General features: G+C 59.3%; 2 protein-coding genes across 7 annotated transcripts; one reads left to right on the forward strand and one right to left on the reverse strand.

Annotated features, from left to right (window-relative positions):
• Positions 1-6,445: 6,445 nt before the first annotated feature.
• On the forward strand, positions 6,446-12,025 carry ASB6 (ankyrin repeat and SOCS box containing 6). 5 transcript variants are annotated; one of them, XM_055798334.1, is made up of 7 exons: positions 6,446-6,571; positions 7,267-7,500; positions 7,659-8,097; positions 8,496-8,602; positions 9,020-9,128; positions 9,652-9,738; positions 9,942-12,025. In XM_055798334.1, the coding sequence occupies exons 3-7, from the start codon at positions 7,764-7,766 to the stop codon at positions 10,616-10,618; spliced, it is 1,314 nt and encodes a 437-aa protein (XP_055654309.1). In that variant the 5' UTR covers positions 6,446-6,571; positions 7,267-7,500; positions 7,659-7,763; the 3' UTR covers positions 10,619-12,025. The 5 variants fall into 5 exon arrangements, with proteins under 5 accessions (XP_055654309.1, XP_055654301.1, XP_027637634.1 ...); XM_055798326.1 differs by having other exon boundaries at positions 7,267-8,097; XM_005234020.4 differs by lacking the exon at positions 6,446-6,571 and having other exon boundaries at positions 6,582-7,500; positions 7,916-8,097.
• An 842-nt stretch (positions 12,026-12,867) lies between these two features.
• Positions 12,868-16,335, reverse strand: NTMT1 (N-terminal Xaa-Pro-Lys N-methyltransferase 1). Of its 2 annotated transcripts, none has more exons than XM_055798371.1 (5): positions 16,229-16,335; positions 15,295-15,359; positions 14,269-14,456; positions 13,789-14,041; positions 12,868-13,370 (listed from the first exon to the last, which is right to left on the reverse strand). In XM_055798371.1, the coding sequence occupies exons 3-5, from the start codon at positions 14,428-14,430 to the stop codon at positions 13,114-13,116; spliced, it is 672 nt and encodes a 223-aa protein (XP_055654346.1). In that variant the 5' UTR covers positions 14,431-14,456; positions 15,295-15,359; positions 16,229-16,335; the 3' UTR covers positions 12,868-13,113. The 2 variants fall into 2 exon arrangements, with proteins under 2 accessions (XP_055654346.1, XP_055654353.1); XM_055798378.1 differs by having other exon boundaries at positions 14,269-14,461.
• Positions 16,336-17,577: the final 1,242 nt, after the last annotated feature.

A 17,577-nucleotide genomic window follows, 5' to 3' on the forward strand; every position in this document is an offset into this window, starting at 1 on the left:
TGCCGGGCCGCTCCCCGGCCCCTTTCCCCTTCCCCCCCCCCCCAAAAAAAATATAAAAAAATTTAAATAATAATTTTCTTAAAAAGGGGGGGGGGGGGGGAAATCACGGCTGCCCTGTGAGTCCGGCTCCCTCCCCAGCCCGTTCCGCCTTGTGCTGACGTCTGGGGAAAAAACCACGCTCCCAGCCCAAACTTTCTTCCCCAGCTCTTTGCTCTGGAGCTGTTCAAACAAACGCCCCTGTTCCGAGCCGAGCGGGGCGGCCCCTCGCCCCCCCCCCCCCCCCTCCCCGGCACGGCGACCTGCCCCCCTGCCAGGGGCCGAGCACCGCCGGCAGCCAAGGCGCGGAAAAGGGGCGGGGGGGGGGGGGGGGCAGAGAGGGAGGGAGACCCACTGTTGCCCCCCTATTACCCTATCCACATCATTTCCCCCCACCAGCCTGGCTTTAAGTGCTTCTATCAACAAGTGTAAGTGGCTGCGCTCCGGGGGGGGGGGGTGGGGGGGTGTAGGGAAGTAGAGGGGCTGGAGAAACTCAGCCCCAAATGGGGCTTGAGGGAAAGGTGACCCGCAGGTTAGCGGGGGACATGGCCCCCCTCCACCTCCAGCCCACCCCTCCACCCCCCACCCACCCACCCCCGGTCCCCATCAACCCCAGAGCAAGGTCACCTCTCCTGGGAAAAGCCTGGCTCTCTCGCCTTAATGAGATAATTATGTCCTGCACCACAGTTAAAAACTCATAGGCTGCTTCCCTTGGGCTCAGAAAGAAACCTCCCTAATGAAAACCAGCCACCAGGAGAGGAAAAAGGAGTTTTCCCTCTTTAAAAATTATATATATATTTATATATATACACATATATGCATGGAGGTGGTGGTGGGAGGGAGGGAGGCAGACCCAGAGGCTGGGGCTGGTTGCTGGTGTCCGGCGAGGGCTGGCCGCAGGGCGATGAGCAGAAATCGAAGAGGTTAGCGGTTAGTATTTCTTCCCCTCGATTCCAACGTGCTCTCCTGCCCGCCGCTGCAGGCACATATGGACAGGGCTGCGTGCACACAGGATTCGACGTGAAATCTCGGAGATGGGCTGCTGCAGCCCAGCTCTGAGCTCATAAACATCCCTGCTCCAGCACCGCCGAGGGAGGCAAACCCCTGGCTGAGTTATTTTAACATTTGTCAAAAGCTTTTCTTGTGCTCTCTTCCCCTTCAAGTCAGAGGCGTGCAGATTTTTAATCCAACCAGCGCTGCCAAATCTGATCTTCCTGATAGGGAAGCAGCTTCCCAGAGCTCTCCGGCTTGGAAGGGGTGTAGCTGAAGGCAGATTTTGGCTCTCTCTGACTCTGCGGGGGGCTCCTCCAGTGTGCAAACAAGACGGCCCAACCTCCCTGCCCCCATCCTTTTTTCTTGGGTCCATTTATTGGCCCTATTGGCCCAATTTATTAGCCCTAGGAACATTCTAGGAGTCAGCTCCGGTGTTTGGTTCTTCCCCCCTTGGCTATGTAAATTACAGGCTGGTGTCACATCACTTTCTGCTCCTGCTTCCCTTGGGATGGCTCCCCAAGGATGGGTGTTTAACCTCTGCCCAGCACCTAGCTGGATGGGTCCCCAGCAGCACGCGGTCCCTGGGAAATGCTGTGCACTGTGGTTACACACTCAATGTGCGTATTAGGATATATATTGCATATATTGCCATCAGCCCTCCTGGCTGCTCCACGCTCTTGGGGGAGAGATGCCTGCATTACTCCTGGGACCACCAGGCCCTGGGTGACCCAGCACAGCCTCATGCCACCCCTCCTCAGCCAGGTACCCACCTGATCCTGCTTTTTTCTGCCACGGCTGCAGGGACAAACCCTTCTCGGGATGGGGGTGGCACCATGTGCAGGAAAACTACTTGAGGACCATCCTGGGGGATGCAGACATCCCCTTGGTGGACAGTGACCCACCAGCAAGGCGCACCAGCTGCTAGTGGCTGGCGGGAGGCCCAGGGCAGTGAGGACCCGTGTCCTTGCCTCAGCATTTCCCCCCTGGCCCTGGAGGCTGGGAACATATTGCTGTGATTAGGGGGGGGGGGGGGGGGGTGCGTGGGTGTGTGTTAGGGGGGGGTGCTGTGGGGCAGCTGGTCTTGGTCCATGAAGCGGGTGAGGGCAGAAGGGGGGACACAGCAGCCCCAGCCCCATTTATAACCCTCTTCCTCCTCCTTGTTTGGGACCAGACCTTATTCTTGAACTGTCTGGCTTTTCCAGGGGAGATGGCTTTCCCTCAGTTCATGGCATTAAATAATTAAATGGAGAGAATAATCGTCAGTGAAACCCCCTTGGGTTCGCACTTCCTCGGGCCCTGTGATTGCTCATTTTTTTTGGGTGAAATATGACCTTTTGTATGATCAAAGGGGATCAGAGTTCCAAAGGAAAGTAAAAAAAAAAAAAAATAAATAGCAAGCATTTTCTTTTTCCCAATCCTAGCGGTCTGGTAAAGTTTCTTTAGACATGCAAAGATTTACACACCTTTCTGCAGGGTGCCTTAAATTACCCTCCGACTCTTTACACATTTCCATGGGCAGAGCAAGAACAGTAAGTCATTGAGAAATTAACTGGCCTTTCAGTAATATCTCCTGTCGGCCTTTCAGAAGGAGAATGTCTAATGGCTTTTTTGAAGTAGAGGTCAGGGTTTGCTTTTTTTAAATAAAACAATCTGTATTAATGCAATTTCCTTTTTAGCTGTAGGATTTGCCTTTTTTTTTCAGCACCATTTTTTTTAAACTCTGCCAGCCACACAAGTCATCTGATGTGAGACCCAGTTGTTTAAAACCCACCCTCCTGGTGTTTCCTAACTCTCTCGTGCAAGCTCTTCTCTTTTTTTGGTAAATAAAAAGTGTTTTAAGTGATTAAAACTGGACCTTGGAGCTGGCAAGGTGACTCTCGGCCACGCTTAGGGCAAAGCATGGGTGGTTTGGAGACGAAGCCAAGCAGGTTTGCTTTGCCTGACACCAAGCACCTGGGTTTTGCAGAGCAGGGTGTCTGCTCAGAGTCCGGCTTTGCTGAGCCAGAGTTGTTGGACTGATGAACCAGAGTTGCACCAAATTGACAGGGCCATGCCAGGCTGCTCGGGGTGAGGATCCAACTGGCCGCAGCCTGCTAGGTTTGCAGTTTGCAGCCTTTGAGATGAATGTTTCTGTTTGCCAGCCCTTCATCTTCCTCTCTTAAAAAAAAAAAAAAAAAGACAGACATTTTTTGTTAATCTTACTTTGTGTCCTCCTAGGGGTTTCCTGATATTTCTCTCATGCTGCGATAACATCTCGCACTTCCACAGCACTGGCAATGGCATGGATCCGGATGTGCCATGCCAGCCCCAGCCATCCTCCTCACCCCCAAATGGCGGTGGTGGCTAGGGTGGGACAGTACGGCATCTTTGGAGCACTGTGTGGGCTGGTGCTGCTTGCTCCCTTCAGTACCTGGGTGCTTGTTCTCCTTAATATTCCCAGAATCTTGCCCTATGGATATTACACAGAGAAACTGGGCTGGCTTGCCCTTCCATGGGTGGAAGAGTTTTCTTACTGTGGAGATGCACCTCTGCTCCACTGTAAGGATGATGTTCAGAGCAAGGAGATAGTAAGGACTAGAGTATGCGAGATGGTGGGGGCCTGATGGTGCCTGGCCAGGACTCAGCAACGGGCTGTCAGGGTCAGTCCCTTCCCTGGCGCTGGGGAAGCAGGTCTGCCTGCCCCTTCTTCTTAAATTGCCATCCCCATCTGCCCCTGGCACTGAGGCCAGGGCAGTGCTCACCGCAGGGGTGACAGCTGGGGACGATTCCTGGAGGAGTCTCCCCGTGCCTGGCCCTGCTGCTCCCAGCAGGGATGGTATTTCTCTATCCTCTGAGAAATTCTTCTTTCTCCCTCCATCCCTGCCAGACCCTGAAAGCACAGCATGCCCTGATCTAGCTCCTCTCCTCCTTCTCTCCCCTCCAGCTCTCACAACTCCCCTCATTCCCTCCTAGCTCCTTGTCTCTGCGGTCGGTGACATTATAAAACACCCCAGACGGGCCCTTGGTGAAGGTTTTTCTCCCAGCTTTCTTATTCCCTGTTTCTGCCTCTTTTGCTCTTTCTTTCTCCTTCTTTCTTTCCCTGCCAGGAATCTCAGTCCCAGATGAACCAATACTCCGTGGCTCTGCTATTTCCCTTTTATTTCCCCCCCTCCTTCAACAGCGAGATGGGAAAAGAGTGAACTAAAAAAAAAAAAAAAAAGAAAGAAAGAAAGAAAGAAAAAAATCAAAGCTCCACATATTGGATCCAGATGTGCTTACAGCCCTTTCCAGCAATTTAATTAAATTCCCCCAGACAGCCAGGAGGATTTCTTAATGATCAAATTTCCCTGGCTCTCCTCCTAAAATGCCCCTCTTTCTTTGGCTGGCTGTTGCTCTGTCTCCCTGATGGATAGCCAACTTGCATTCTTCCTAGTCCGCCCCGCCAAGGCAATTGGGAGGAAGGGGGCAGATCCCGACGCTGTTATTTTAGCTGGGCACTTGAATGCCCCAGTCGACCGCACCAGCGACATCCTTATTTGCAAAATGGGTTTTTTCACCCAAGAAATGTAGGGATGGGGAATCACCTTGCCGGAGGCCGTGGCTCATGGCACAATCATGGGAGGACCACAGCAGGGATGCTCCAGGAAAGGGCCCCTGTGTGCCTGGCCCCCCACCGGCCTTACTGTGCTGATGGCCAGGGAAGGGTTTCAGCCCTTGGGTCTCCAGGCTCGACACCTCCCATGGCCAGTTTTGAGGCAAGTTTGGCCCCACACTGTACACCCAGAGCCTCCTTTCCAGCCAGGGAGGATACCAGGGTGGGGGCAAAGCCTCTGTGGGGCTCACGGGGCCATGGCTGGGCTGGCAGGGCCCTTTGGAGCAGCTCAGGGTCCCATCTCATCCCTGGAGCCAACATGTCTGGGGTCAGAGGTGGCAATGGAATGACCCACACCTGCCAGCCCTCCTTTCCCGGCCAACAGTGGGGAATGCAGGGGGGCATTTCACTGCAGAATGGTGTCTGGTGGAGGGCTAGACCCAGCATGGTCTCCACCAGTGTCACACAGCTGGAAACAGTGGCCGTGCCTGGTGCTGCCATCCCGACTGTGAAGGGTCCAGGGTTTTGTGGGACCACGGAGGGCTTGGGCTTTGCCTGGACCACAGAGAGTCCAGGCTCTGGTTTTAGCCATCCACCAGTGGCAGCGAGGAGGCACTTGGGACTGGATCGAGGGTCTTAGCTGTCCTACCCACCCAACGCAGGGTCCCCACAGCCAGGCTGTGCTGCTTTGAAGCCCGCCCATATGGGCTTAAAGCATTCTCCATACGGAGGGAGAAATCCTCATTCCCCATTACTCTTTCTGCTGCTTTTCTGTGCTGGTCCCTGCCCAGCGCACCTGGATGGATGGAGTTATTTCCACCGCCCACGCAGGATGGCAGAGGGATGATGCCCTCCCCAACCCCACCCACGGGGGCTGCAGGGCTGCACGGTGGGTCCACACCGGCTGCCCAGCAAGATGCCACTGCACAGCATCAAAGCCCCGTGGCACCGGGGCCAGTCACCACTCTGCAAAGGGTTTGGGACCCCCTGACCTACTGCAAAGGTGGGCTGGGGGCCAGGAGGCTGCAGGCGCTGGGGTCCCCCACCACGGCACCCCCCCTTGTGCGAGGAAGGAAGGGCGGGACACGGGGGGGGGAAGCGTGACAGCATGTCAGAAAAATGCCAAACCGGCGTGGCCCCCTCACCCGCACTGCCCCGGGCCACGGCTGCCTGCTGAGACCTGGAAGCGCTCCACCGGCATAAAATAAACACGTAAATAGGAAACCCGAGGCGGCTCCGGTTGCCGCCGACCCCCCGGAGCGCCCCGCGCCTGCGGACTCCACCCCAGCCACGGTAACGACAGCGATGGCAGCGGTACCGACAGACGCTGTGCGAACGCTCCCCCCCAGCAACTCCGGCGGCGGGGCAGGGAACGGGCGTGCTGCGGGAGGCTCCCGCGCCCCGCGCCCGCCCCGGCGGATGCGAGCAGCGCCGGCGGCGGGTGCTGCCGAGGGCCCGGCTGGCGCGCGGGCTGCGGGACCGCGGCACCGCCACCCCGGCCGCGCGCCGGACGGCGGTGGCGGGGCGGGACCCGGGGGCACGGCGGGCACGGCGGGGGCGCAGCCACGCGCGTGCCTGTGCGCGCACGGCCCTGACACTAGCCCGTGCGCTGCTGCGCGTGCCGCTGCGGCCGCAGGTGCGCCCCGTGCAGGCGCGAGGCCGGCTGAGGCGTTGGGCGCGCACGTGCGCGGGCGCTGCCGTGGGTGCGCAGACCCCCCGCGCAGACCTGCGCGGCGCGCACGGGGCGGAGCGTACGCGGCGGGTGTGCCCGCGCCCTCGCGGCCCCGGGGGTGTGTGTGTCCCGCCTCCGCCGCCCCGCCCGCCTGCCGCGCGCGCCCGCGCGCGCTCCCGGCGCGCCGCTCCCGGCCGCATGCTGCCCCCTGCCGGCCGCGCCGCAGCCCCGCCCCGGCGAGGCCCCGCCCCTCTCGGTACAACGGGCGCCTTCCGCTTCCGGCAGCGGAGCTGAGGCAGGTGAGGGGTGGCGGTGCTGGGGCGGTCTCGCCGGCTCGGACGCTCCGCAGCCTGGGGTCCCTGCGGGCTGCTCTCGGCGTCGTCCCGGGGACTGGCCGCGTGGGGCGCGGGGGCGCCCGGGGCCGCTGGCGCCATCCCGGTGGGGTCCCGGGGCCCCTGGCCTCGGTCCTCCGGGGTGCTGGGGGGTTGTGGGCCTCTGCGCTTGCTCCCGTGGGGCGCGGTACTTAGGGACCTCGCGGGTTTCCCCCGGGGTTGCTACCCTGTGTGCTGCGGGGCTGGTGGTCCCCGGGCTGGCTGCTGTGGCTCGCAGGGGGCTACGGGGCCTGCTCCAGCCCTGTGCCCCCTCAAAAAGCAGGCAGGGCTTTGCCGGTTGCAGGGACCCCGCAGCGCTCGGGGCCTCGCTCTGCTCTGGCCACCCCCCCAGCACCTCCAGCGTGCAGGGCCTTGTGGCAGAGCCGCTGCAGGCAGGGTCCACCCTTGGGCCTGGGTCCTGCCTGCCCGTGGGCCCCTCCTGTGCCCAGATAACGGCAGTTTGCAGCTCTGCCTGAGGGAGATAATTTGAATGCACCTCTGTGGTGTGTGGGAGGAGATCCCTGCACTGGCCTTCCTTATCCTTTAGAAACACACAGGGAGGGAGGAAGGCCGTGTTTTTTTCTAAATGTTAAACTGCTGGAAAGGGTTGTTTGTTTTAAAAGGAGGAAAAAGTCCTTTGGAAACCAGGCAGCACCAGGGTCTGCCTGCCAGAGACCTGTGTCGGTGAAGACGCTACTGCCATGCTGGAAGCCCCTGGATGGTCTGTGCATGTAGCAGAACACGATGCCTTTCCTGCACGGCTTCCGCAGGATCATCTTTGAGTATCAGCCCCTGGTAGATGAGATCTTGGGGCTGCTGGCGATACAGAATGCGGAAGGGCAGAGCACCCTTGAGAGGTAACTAGGTGTGGGGCTAAACACCCAATTGGTGTTTTAGGGGGTGATAGCTGGAGCTCAGTGCTACGGCCAAGGTCAGACATGGCACTGGCTGGGAACAAATGCCATTCCCAGTGAGCAGCTCATCCCACAGACCCTTCTCTTGCTGCTGTTCTCAGGGAATATGGTGGGGAGCAGAGCAAGGACTACATGTGCTCCCCAGGAACAGCTCTTTGCCTCCACCATGGCAGTAAGACCTAAACTGGGGTTTAGCTGTGACCCTGATGCTGCTGCATAACCCCACAGCCAGTGGGGTAGAGGGGTCACAAGAGGAGAGACCAGGATTTTTCTTCTTCCCTGGTGCTACTTTGACCCTTGCACACCCTGAGATGTGTGCTGTTCAAGTGAGTAACTGGTTGGTTTTGTGTGTCTTGAGTCCTGCCTGTCTGAGCAGTGACAGGAGCCAGCTCTCAGCTGTGAGACGAGTCTTGGAGAGGGAGACACACTCCCCGTTTTATCAGGAAGGTGTGAGCTATGCCCTGCTGAAGGTCACCGAGCTGGGTCTTGTCCCTGCTGCAGAAATCCTCTTGGAGTTCGGAGCTGACCTCAGCTTTGAAGGTAAGGCTGGTGGGAAGGGGGCTGGGCCTGGTAGGGGGGAACCGGCTGGTGAGAAGCTGCCCTGGCAGGCAGTGATGGCTAGGGCAGAAAGAGGGGGTCCTGCCAGGTCAGACCCCACCGCTCCTTGCTGAGGTAGCATGGATATGCCTTGTGGTAGCTCTTGTCCGGGCGCAGCCACAAGGATGGACTGGGGGATGGCTGGGGGCTGGTTTGCAGCTTTGAGGGCTTTTGCCAGAGATGGAACTGTTGCAGAAGCAAGACTCGGGGTGTATGTGACAGCCCTGTTTTCATGGGTATCACTGTGTTCTCAGGGCCCTCCTCAGCTGCCCCCTTCCACTTTCGGCAGGTGTCAGGGCTGTTCTGGGGAAGCCCTTAGTTCTCTGTGTTCTTGTCCTCAGATCCAGTCACCTACTACACCCCTCTGCACATTGCAGTGCTCCGCAACCAGTCGGATATGGTGGAGCTCTTGGTGAACCATGGGGCCGACATCAACCGGAGAGATCGGGTAAGAGCTTAGCTGCCTGGGCGCAGCCAAGCTGAGCCCCCCTGAGGTTTAGCTGCAAGAGACTGGCGAGTGGGGACAGCCCTCCCTTCTCCCCACGTCCCAGGCCTCACTGAGTGCCATTTCCCCTTGGCAACCTCCTGAGCCCCTTGTCTGTAGTGCTCTGGTGCTGTGGCAGAAGTTCAAGATGCCTTTGGCTGAGCAAACCTGCCTCTGCCATGGAGCAGTGGGTGGGAGGAGGCTGCAGTAGACAGACCTCTGCCTGTGGATACACTGGGGAAGGTTCACTTTGATTTTTGGGGATGGGTTCAAATATGCTGTTATGTTGGCTGTGATGAAGCCCCAGCAGTGACCCTCCGGAGGCACTCGCAAATAGTCTTCAATACTTACTAGCATTGTTTTTGCTCTCACTCTGTGCAGATCCATGAGAGCAGTCCCCTTGATCTGGCCAGTGAGGAGCCTGAGCGGTTGCCATGCCTCCAGCGGCTGCTTCAGCTGGGGGCCGACATCAATGCAGCTGACAAAAATGGTCAGTGTGCCCTGTCCAGCTCCCCCAGCCTGAGTGCTCCCAGCGGTCAGCCCACAGGTGGGCTGGAGCTGGGCACAGCGTCCAGGTTCTTCTGTCTTGCTGCTGCAAGTGCTCTCTGGTTACAGACTGGTTTGGAAGTTGAGTGCAGGCTGCAGAACCTCCCTGGTGTTTGTTTTCTCCTTGTATGCTGGCTGTGTCAGGTGCAGAAGGGGGCTGAAATTGGTTCTGTGCAGGCTGTGGGAGATGGGTGGTGGCCGTGCCTCCTTAGCATTGTGGTGCCCATGCACTCTAAAACTCACTCTTACCTTGACACACATGCCCTCTGGGACCACCACCAGCCCTGCATGTGTGGCCTGTGACCCTGTCCCCACAGGGTCATCACATGGACAGCAGAAGCCTGCTGAAGGAGAAGGGTTGTCTCTCCCTGTATTTGGCCATCTAGTTGGTGGGGTGGATTGTTTTCCTTCCTGCTTTTTGGGGTGTTGCCCTGTTTTCATCTGACTGACAGATTGCTCTATTGCAGGAAAGACAGCGCTGTTGCATGCCCTGGCCAGCAGTGATGGTGTCCAGATCCACAACACTGAGAGTATCCGTCTCCTGTTGGAAGGAGGTGAGAGCAGCCTTCTTCCCTCTGCACACACAGCCTCTCCAGGCCTGGCACTGGCTGATTCTTTGTACAGTACCAGGCGCTGCCCTCCCAACTCCTTTATGTCCACCTGAGCAAGAGTAAAGCCCAGCAGTGCCAGAGTTAGTGCTGCCCTGGCTGGCTCCACTGTCTGCAATGCCAGTTAAGTTCTCTGTCCCTTCCTCCAGGTGCGGACGTCAGGGCCACCACCAAAGATGGTGACACTGTCTTCACCTACATTATCTTCCTGCTGGGAGAGATGGTGTGCAGCAACACTGAGGAGGCACAGGTGATCAGTCGCTTCTGCTTTCATGTCACACAGCTGCTTCTGGCCCATGGAGCCAACCCCAGCGAGTGCCCGGCCCCCGAATCCCTCACCCACCTCTGCTTCAAAAGCTTCAAACGACACTTCCCACTGCTGCGTTTCTTGCTGGAGTCAGGTGCTGCCTACAACTGCTCCCTCCATGGTCCCTCATGTTGGTCAGGCTTCCACATCGTCTTTGAGTGCCTCTGCTCACACCTCAGTGTCTCTGAAGATGATGGTTTCTCTACAGACCTCATCCAGAAGGGTCAGACTCTGCTGGAGCTCATGATGGCTAGTTCACAAGCTGTCCAGCTGCCCAGCAACTTTGAGGTCAACACCAGCAGCTGTAGGTACCACGGGGAGAAGATCAGGACTCTCTTCTGCTCTCTGAAGCACCTGGAGCGCTCCCCGCAGGCACTGAAACATCTCTGTAGGGTGTTTATCCGGCAGCGCCTTAAGCCATGGCCAGTAGATGTCAAAATCAAGGCTCTACCTCTTCCAGACAGGCTGAAGTGGTACCTCCTCATTGACCACACTGCTGCAGGGCATGAGGACCTCTGATCTTGACTAATGCCTCTCTGTCTCCCCGCCTCCATGGCCATGGTGTGCCTACAGCCACCAAATCTCCTCTCTGGGCCAGTTTTCTCTGCAGCAAGAGGTGTTGCTGTCTGTGCACCAGCTTGGCTGGTGCTGCACATGGTGTCCCCCTCTGCTGCGTTTTTGGGGCAGGGTGTGTGTGTGCAGCTTTGGACACAATGCCACATGCGTGTCTGCAGAGGCCTTGTTGCTCTGGGGCACGTTGTGAGCACGTGGGCAGAGCTCTGTGGCTCCCTGGTGGTGAAGAGAGCCCCATGGCACCGGGCAGCTGGATACTGTGGGCAGAAGAGGACTGGTTTGTGTGGATTTTAAGAAAAAGCCTGGTGGGCAGGATCAGTGGGCTGGTTGGGGGGTGTGACTAGACAGGCAGCCTGTCCCCTCTCTGGACTCTGCTGGGTCCCAGGCAGGTGAAGCAGTGCCTTATGCAACTGGCAAAGTTGTGAGTGCCTCGGGGTGCTGGGAGGAGAGGTGTTCCCTGTTAGAGGAGTGCTGGCATCGGTGTCCTGGGTTCCTGCCTCTGTCCCTGGTGGTGGGAGCGGGTCCGGCATCTCCATGTGGAAGTGGATGCCTTCCTCGCTCATGTGGGCTCCTGAAACCAGGGGTGGGGGCGAGGGGAAGCAGGACTGGCAGTGGTGGATGGCTGCTCCGCGCCCTTCGAGTTTCTGCATCCCGTCCTCCTGGCACAGAGGACCATCCACCAAGGACACCTCAGAGGTGCTGGGCTCCAAAACAGATAGACAGTGGGTGTTTCTTGGCTTTGTAGTGTTTCCTCTGCAAGGAGGAATGACGGGTGGCTGACTGCCCAGTGTCTTGTGCCTCCCTCCCTGTTCCTTGGCGGACTTCTCCCGCAACCCTACTCTCCAGTGCCTCCTTTCCAGGAACAAGACGTTGCGGTAGGACTTGGGGTTTTCTTTCCAACCTGCTACCGGAACCTGCGAACTCTGGGGCTGTGTGTGGAGGTCCCATGTCCCAGCCTTGTCACAGCCATCAGGCTCCTTCTAGGCATCTGCTTCCTTGTGATGTGCCAGAGACTGGCTGCGGAGCTGAGTCCCCCACGTTTTCATTGTTTTGGTTTTTGTTTGTCATGGGGGACAGATGCAGAAGAGGATGAAAAAAGGAAAAATCTATCCTGAGTAGGTAGTTTATAGCAGGTGGATCTGAGATCTGCTTGCAGCTTGGCTGCAGAAGAGTTGTCTCCCCCCCCATTGTCCTTCTGGCAGCATCTGAGTTTTACCCTCTCCTGCCATGTGGAACTGGAGCTGTGCATCTTGATGAACTGATGTTTAAAAAAAACCTAGTAGTAATGTGATCAAATACTCCCCTGGTGCCTGGAATGGGAAATGAGCAATTAAACGAGGCTTTTTATTGTAATGACAAGGGGCTTGTTTCTTCAGCAGGAGAGATGGGGTGGAAGAGAGGGCTCTGCAGAGATGGGGGGAATTGCATGTGAGCCCAGCTGGAGGCACAGGCTGCAACTGGGGTCTGCGTGTGGGCTCACCCACCTGGCGAGCTGTTTTGCCAGTGCTGGCCGAGTTGTGCTGGATCAGGCTGGCACAAGCCAGGGGCCAGACTTGGGAAAATGATGTGGGTAAGACCAAGAGGGAGACAGGAGTGTTCAAAGCCAGGTGATGGTGCAGGGTATTAGGGAGCAGCTGTAGCGTCACAGCCTTTGAGCCGGAGGTGCTGGGCATCACTGTGAGCCTGCAGTAATGAGCTTTGGGGGCTCAGAGGCAGCTCGGAGGAGGTTCCTCATTAAAGCCCAGAGCACCCCAGCTCCCTCCCAGGGTTACCCCTGTCCCTGGAGGAGGATGTGGGGGACCCAGGATTACATCCACCTCCCTTTTTGCTGTATGTGGGACACCTGCTCGTGGGTTTAAGGAAGAGACCCACAGAAAGCCCCAGAACCTGGTGTTGCCTCCTCAACCCACCACAGGGAAATGGCAGATTTCTCCCATTTGCCTGACTTAGCCTGTCACTGTGAGCAGCAGCAAGTTCAGCAGCAGGAAAGGGTCAAACACCTAAGCAAGGCCTGGAGCCTGGACTGTCTCAAAAGTGCTCCCAGTCCTGTCTGCTAGCAGGAGCCCTGTGCAACTGCGGTCAGCAACCTGTTGGTGCCCACTGAGCAGGCCTCCTGCAGGGGAGACCCTCTTACTCCCGTACAGAGCCCCCAAGGGTGACATCAAACCAATACACTGCAGCCACCAAAGCCCACATGCAGAATTGCAACAGCAGGAAAATGTATTTGGCAAACACCTCTTTTCACAAACAGCAGTAACTTGGAAGACAAAGCCCCGTCCTCGCCACCTAGCCACCAGCCCCCAAGAGAGGGTTGCGACACCCCTGCTTCTGTCTGCAACCCTGCAGTGAAGGCACGGTCCTCACCCCTCCCGGCCCTGGTAGGAACCACCATGTTGGCCTGTGCTCTGAGCTGGCCCTGGAGAGACCTCCTCCCACTGTCCTCATCTCATGGCGAAGGTGTACACGTGGTAGATCTCATCGGGGAAGTTCTCCTGGCGCTCCTCAGCCAGGAGGTGCAGCCCAGCTCGGTGGATGATTTTGCGGACCACATCCAGGTCCCGGCAGACGCTGCTGTCCACATCGTCCATGATCACGCCCTCCTGAGCCATGTTGTCCTTGATGACCACGATGCCATTGGGCCGCAGGCCAGCACGGCACCGCTTCAGGAAGTCAGAGAGGTGGTTGTCGGTGAGATGTCCTAGAGGGGCAGAGCTGGGGTTAGAGGGCACGGAGTGACCAGGGCAGGAGGAGGGGAGGAGGCTGGGGTTGGAAGCCCCCCTGATCCAGGCAGCCAGATACTTGAGCCATTTGCAGGTGAAAGCTTTAGCTTGGGGGTGTCCAACTTGTGTCCCACTATCCAACTCCATCCAACCCACACCTCTGACCTGGTCTCCAAGGGCCTAGGGGGTAAAGGCCCCACAGTACGGTGTCCTGCGGGTGCCCCTCCATGGGGCAGGGATGGGGGGCAGGTCCCCAACCCAGCCGCCAACCCATGCTGTGATGCTCATCCTTCATGCAGACCTCAAGCTGCTTTCCCCAGCACGTGGGGCATCTGCCCCTTGGGGGAAGCTGGATGGGTCAGGCTGGTGAGAGCCTGCAAGCAAAGTGACCCTCACCGATGACCCACTGGATCCAGATGACATCGTAGGAGTCTGGCTCAGGGCTGAAGTCCTGGAGGCCACAGCAGAAGTAGTTGCGCACCCGCCTGCCCTCCTCTCCCAGGTAGCTCTTGGCCTTGGTGAGGAAGTCCTCTGTCACATCCACCATGTCCACTGTCTTGAAGAGAGGCAGCAGCAGCCGCTTGGTGATCCGGCCAATGCCCGCCCCACAGTCCAGAGCACGGGTTGTCCCTGTCCGGTTGGGGCCATCCTGGAACGACAACCACAAGGGGCTGAATCCCACTGCAAGGTACCCCCAGAGGAGAAATGAGGTAACCACACAGGACAGGGCTGGGGTATTGGGGCATCCATTGCAGGGCAAAGCTCTCCCAGCATGCACAGAACAGAGGATCCCATGGAGCATCTCAGAGGGAAGGGCCCAGGTGGGAGTGCTGGGAGACAGATGGCTTTGGGAGCATGACAGACCATGCCACCTACCCGCAGAAACCGCTGCAGGAACTTCCTGGAGCTGTTGATGTCAATGCTGGAGATGTGGCCGTAGCCCCCCAGCATGCCATCCACTGTGGCGGGCACGTCCTTCCAGTACTTCTTTGCCTTGGAGTAAAACTCAAACTCGTTCTCTACCACCTCGCTCGTCATGCTGGCCAAGGGGCACGTGGGACTCCCTGCTCTTCCGAAATGGGAGAAATTGCTGGTTAGGTCTGAGAGAGCTGTAGGCACAGAGCTCCCCCTGAACTGTGAGTACTTGCTCACAGTTGTACTTGCAGAGTACTCAGCTCTGTGAGTACCCCAGTTTCCATTCATCACTCCCTTCTCCCTCCCCAGGGCTACTTCAAACCTTAAAATCTTTCAGCTGAGAGCAAGAAGGAACAAAGATCTAAATCCTGGTATTTTCTGGAGACCAACAAGCTCAAACCCCCTTCCTGGGTAGGGATGCCTCAGCCAGACCAGGCATCCTGGAGCCTTGCTCAAGAATACAGCCAGTTACTTGTTGGGTTTTTTTTAGGGCTGAGCCACCCTTTTCACCCATTCTCCCTCTTCTTTCCCTGTCTTAATGTTTTACAGATTACATGTTTATCTGTGGTGACAACCTCATCAGTCACCTCCAATTACATTTGGAGTTGCTAAAAGTTACCTAATCACCTACCTGAGGATTGTAAATCTCAGCCGTGACCATAAGTTAGATATTTGCAATATAATAAGGTCAAGGTATAATCAGCAATACAAGCTATAAATCCCCCCCAGGCATCTCATAATTCAAACCACTGTGGATTTGATTAACTGCACTGTGGATTAGAAACTAGATTTAAGGTGGCCAAAGGATAAATCCAAGGCCTTCAAACTCCTTTACAAATAAAGAAATATATAGCGTTCGTGGTTTGAATTTCTGGCAAATACCCCTTTAAAAACAAAACCTTTTCTATGGCAGCTTAAGACAGTTTCGGTGGCCCTTGCGTGGTCTTGAACAGTTTGAGAAGGGAGCAGGGGGACACAGCATCTCACCTTACAGATCACCGGTTGAAATCCAGTTTGGCTCAGTGGTGCCAGGGACTGCTCTGTGCTGTGATCTAGGGGAAAAAAAAGACGGGAATTTAGTCCCAAATCACCCCTTTAGTCCTGCAAGCCTGGGCAAGGCTGACTGCAGCCCTAGGGAACTGGAGGAAAGGGCCGCCCCAACCCCCGCAGGCAACCCCATAGATCCGAGGGGGCAGGAGGCTGGAGGATTTAGGCCCTGCCGCTTGATCTCATGGGCTGAGACCCGGGTTTGCCCTCTCAACAGTGTCACCCCTTCCTTGGCCCCGGTTTTGACTTGGTGAGTCCTTGGTGACACTCCTCAGGGTGTCAGGGGCCACCGGCACAGGTCGGGAGCAGCCAGCAGGATGACCCAGCCCGGCGCTCTACCCACCTGGGCCTCGGTGCTGGCATGTCCCCGCTGCCGCGAGAGCCCCGGTGCAGTGGCAGCTCCGCAGCCGAGCTGCAGGCACCAGGTGCTCGCCCCGCAGACCCGCACACCTGTGGGGTGCAAGTCACGCCGGCCCCCCCTGCTTTCGGGGTGGGGGGTCACCTTAGAGTGAGGCCCCTTCCCCGATCTCTGGGGCCACTTGCAGGGTGGGGGGCGGCTGGGGTCCCATCCCGGGCGCTGGGGGGTTACACCAGCCCTGCCCCTGGGGGTGCGAGGGGCGGTTCCTGGTTCAAGGCCTAAACCAGCCGTTTCCCCGGTACCCTCCGTCGGGGCTGGAGGCCCGTCGTGCTCCTGGGCTGCGGCGTAAGCCGACACCTCCCCACACACCCCCGCGGGGAGCCCCGCAGGCCGCCGGGCTGCGGCTCTGGCCGCCGGGGGGGCGGATCCGGCGCCGGCAGCTCTGCCGAGGGGTGCCCGGTCCCGCCCGCTCCCGCGGACCGGACAGCCGCGACCCCCGGCAGCCCCCGTGGTTACCTCAGGCAGCCGCCGCACTCTCTCCCGGCCACCAACCAGGCGGCGGAGCTCACGGTAACGTCAGGGTGATGTCACCTCGGGGCGGGCCCTCCTCGCTCGCGCGCCGGCTGCCCGCGGGGGGGCGCCCCGGGAAGCGGGGGCCGCCGTGGGGGGGCGCGGGAGGGCGGGGGGCACCGGGGGGGCCGGGGGCGGCGCCGGGGGAGCCGCGGTGCGGTGCAGGGCGGCGGGAGGGCCCCGTCTCGCCGCGACGTGTGCCCGTGCGGCGTCACGAGCGGCCCCGGGCTGGCCGCGGGCCCCGGCGGGGCTCCGTGCCGCCCCCTCGGCCCGAGCAGCGCCCCACCCCCCGCCAACGGCCCTCGGCCCGGCACCGTGCTGCGGCTGGGGCGCAGGCGGGCGCGGAGGCCCGGCGGCGGGGCCCGGCGGGGTGGCGCCGGGGGGGCAGGGCCCGGGGGGCAGGGCAGCCGAGGGGGCGTGGGGAGCGGGCTGCGCCCCTGCCCCCGGCCGCGCCGCTGCGCCGGCCCTGTCCCGCCGTTGTCCTTGCCCCGTCCCGCCGCGCCCCGCCGCGGCCGCGCGGTGACGCTGTTGCCCTGCCGTTGGCCGCCGCCGCCGCGGGAACTTGGCCGCCTCCTGCCGGGGGGCACCGGCCCCGCACGCCCGGCGCTCCGGGCCCCGACACCCCACTGCCCCGCGTCCACCCTGCGCCCCGGCGGGGGCACCGCTCCCGCCGCCCTCGGCGATGTCCCCGGCTCGCCCTGCCCTGCCCTGCCAGGCCAGCACGGGGAGCTGAGGCCGGGCAGGCTCAGCACAGCTGTGGCCATCTCCGCACGGCACCCCCGCGGCCCGGGGTGCCCCTCCGGTGAGGCTGCCTCCCCCCCGGCCTCTGCGTGATGGCCTCCCTCCGGCCGAGGGCAGCACCCCACCCCATCGCCCCCCGCCCCTCCAGTCGGACAGGCATGAGACACACACACCCGCTCCCGTGGACAGGGACCTGCAGCATCCGAGGCCTTTGGAAGGGCATTGCTGTGGGGACAGGGACGGTGACAAAACTGGCTGGCTGCAGCCTGGGGAAAGGAGGACAATGTGGATTCTCTGGTGTCTAATACAAGGTAAGTCCTTCCCTCAGCAGGGCATCAGCCCCCTCCCTCACCTTCCCCCTGACAGCGACTGGCACAAAAACTGCAGGAACAGAATCTGCCTGACGTCACCCAGCGCAGCCAGAAGGTAGCTGCAATGGGGACATTGCTGCACGGGCACAGGGGGAGCGGGGTCTGCTCCCATGCAGCCAGCACCATTTACACCCCAGAATGTCCTAATGGCCCCTGCAGGGACTTGCTGTGCCCAAAACAGTG

Source organism: Falco peregrinus, chromosome 1 (assembly GCF_023634155.1).
Source record: "Falco peregrinus isolate bFalPer1 chromosome 1, bFalPer1.pri, whole genome shotgun sequence".
Classification (NCBI taxonomy): Eukaryota; Metazoa; Chordata; class Aves; order Falconiformes; family Falconidae; genus Falco; species Falco peregrinus.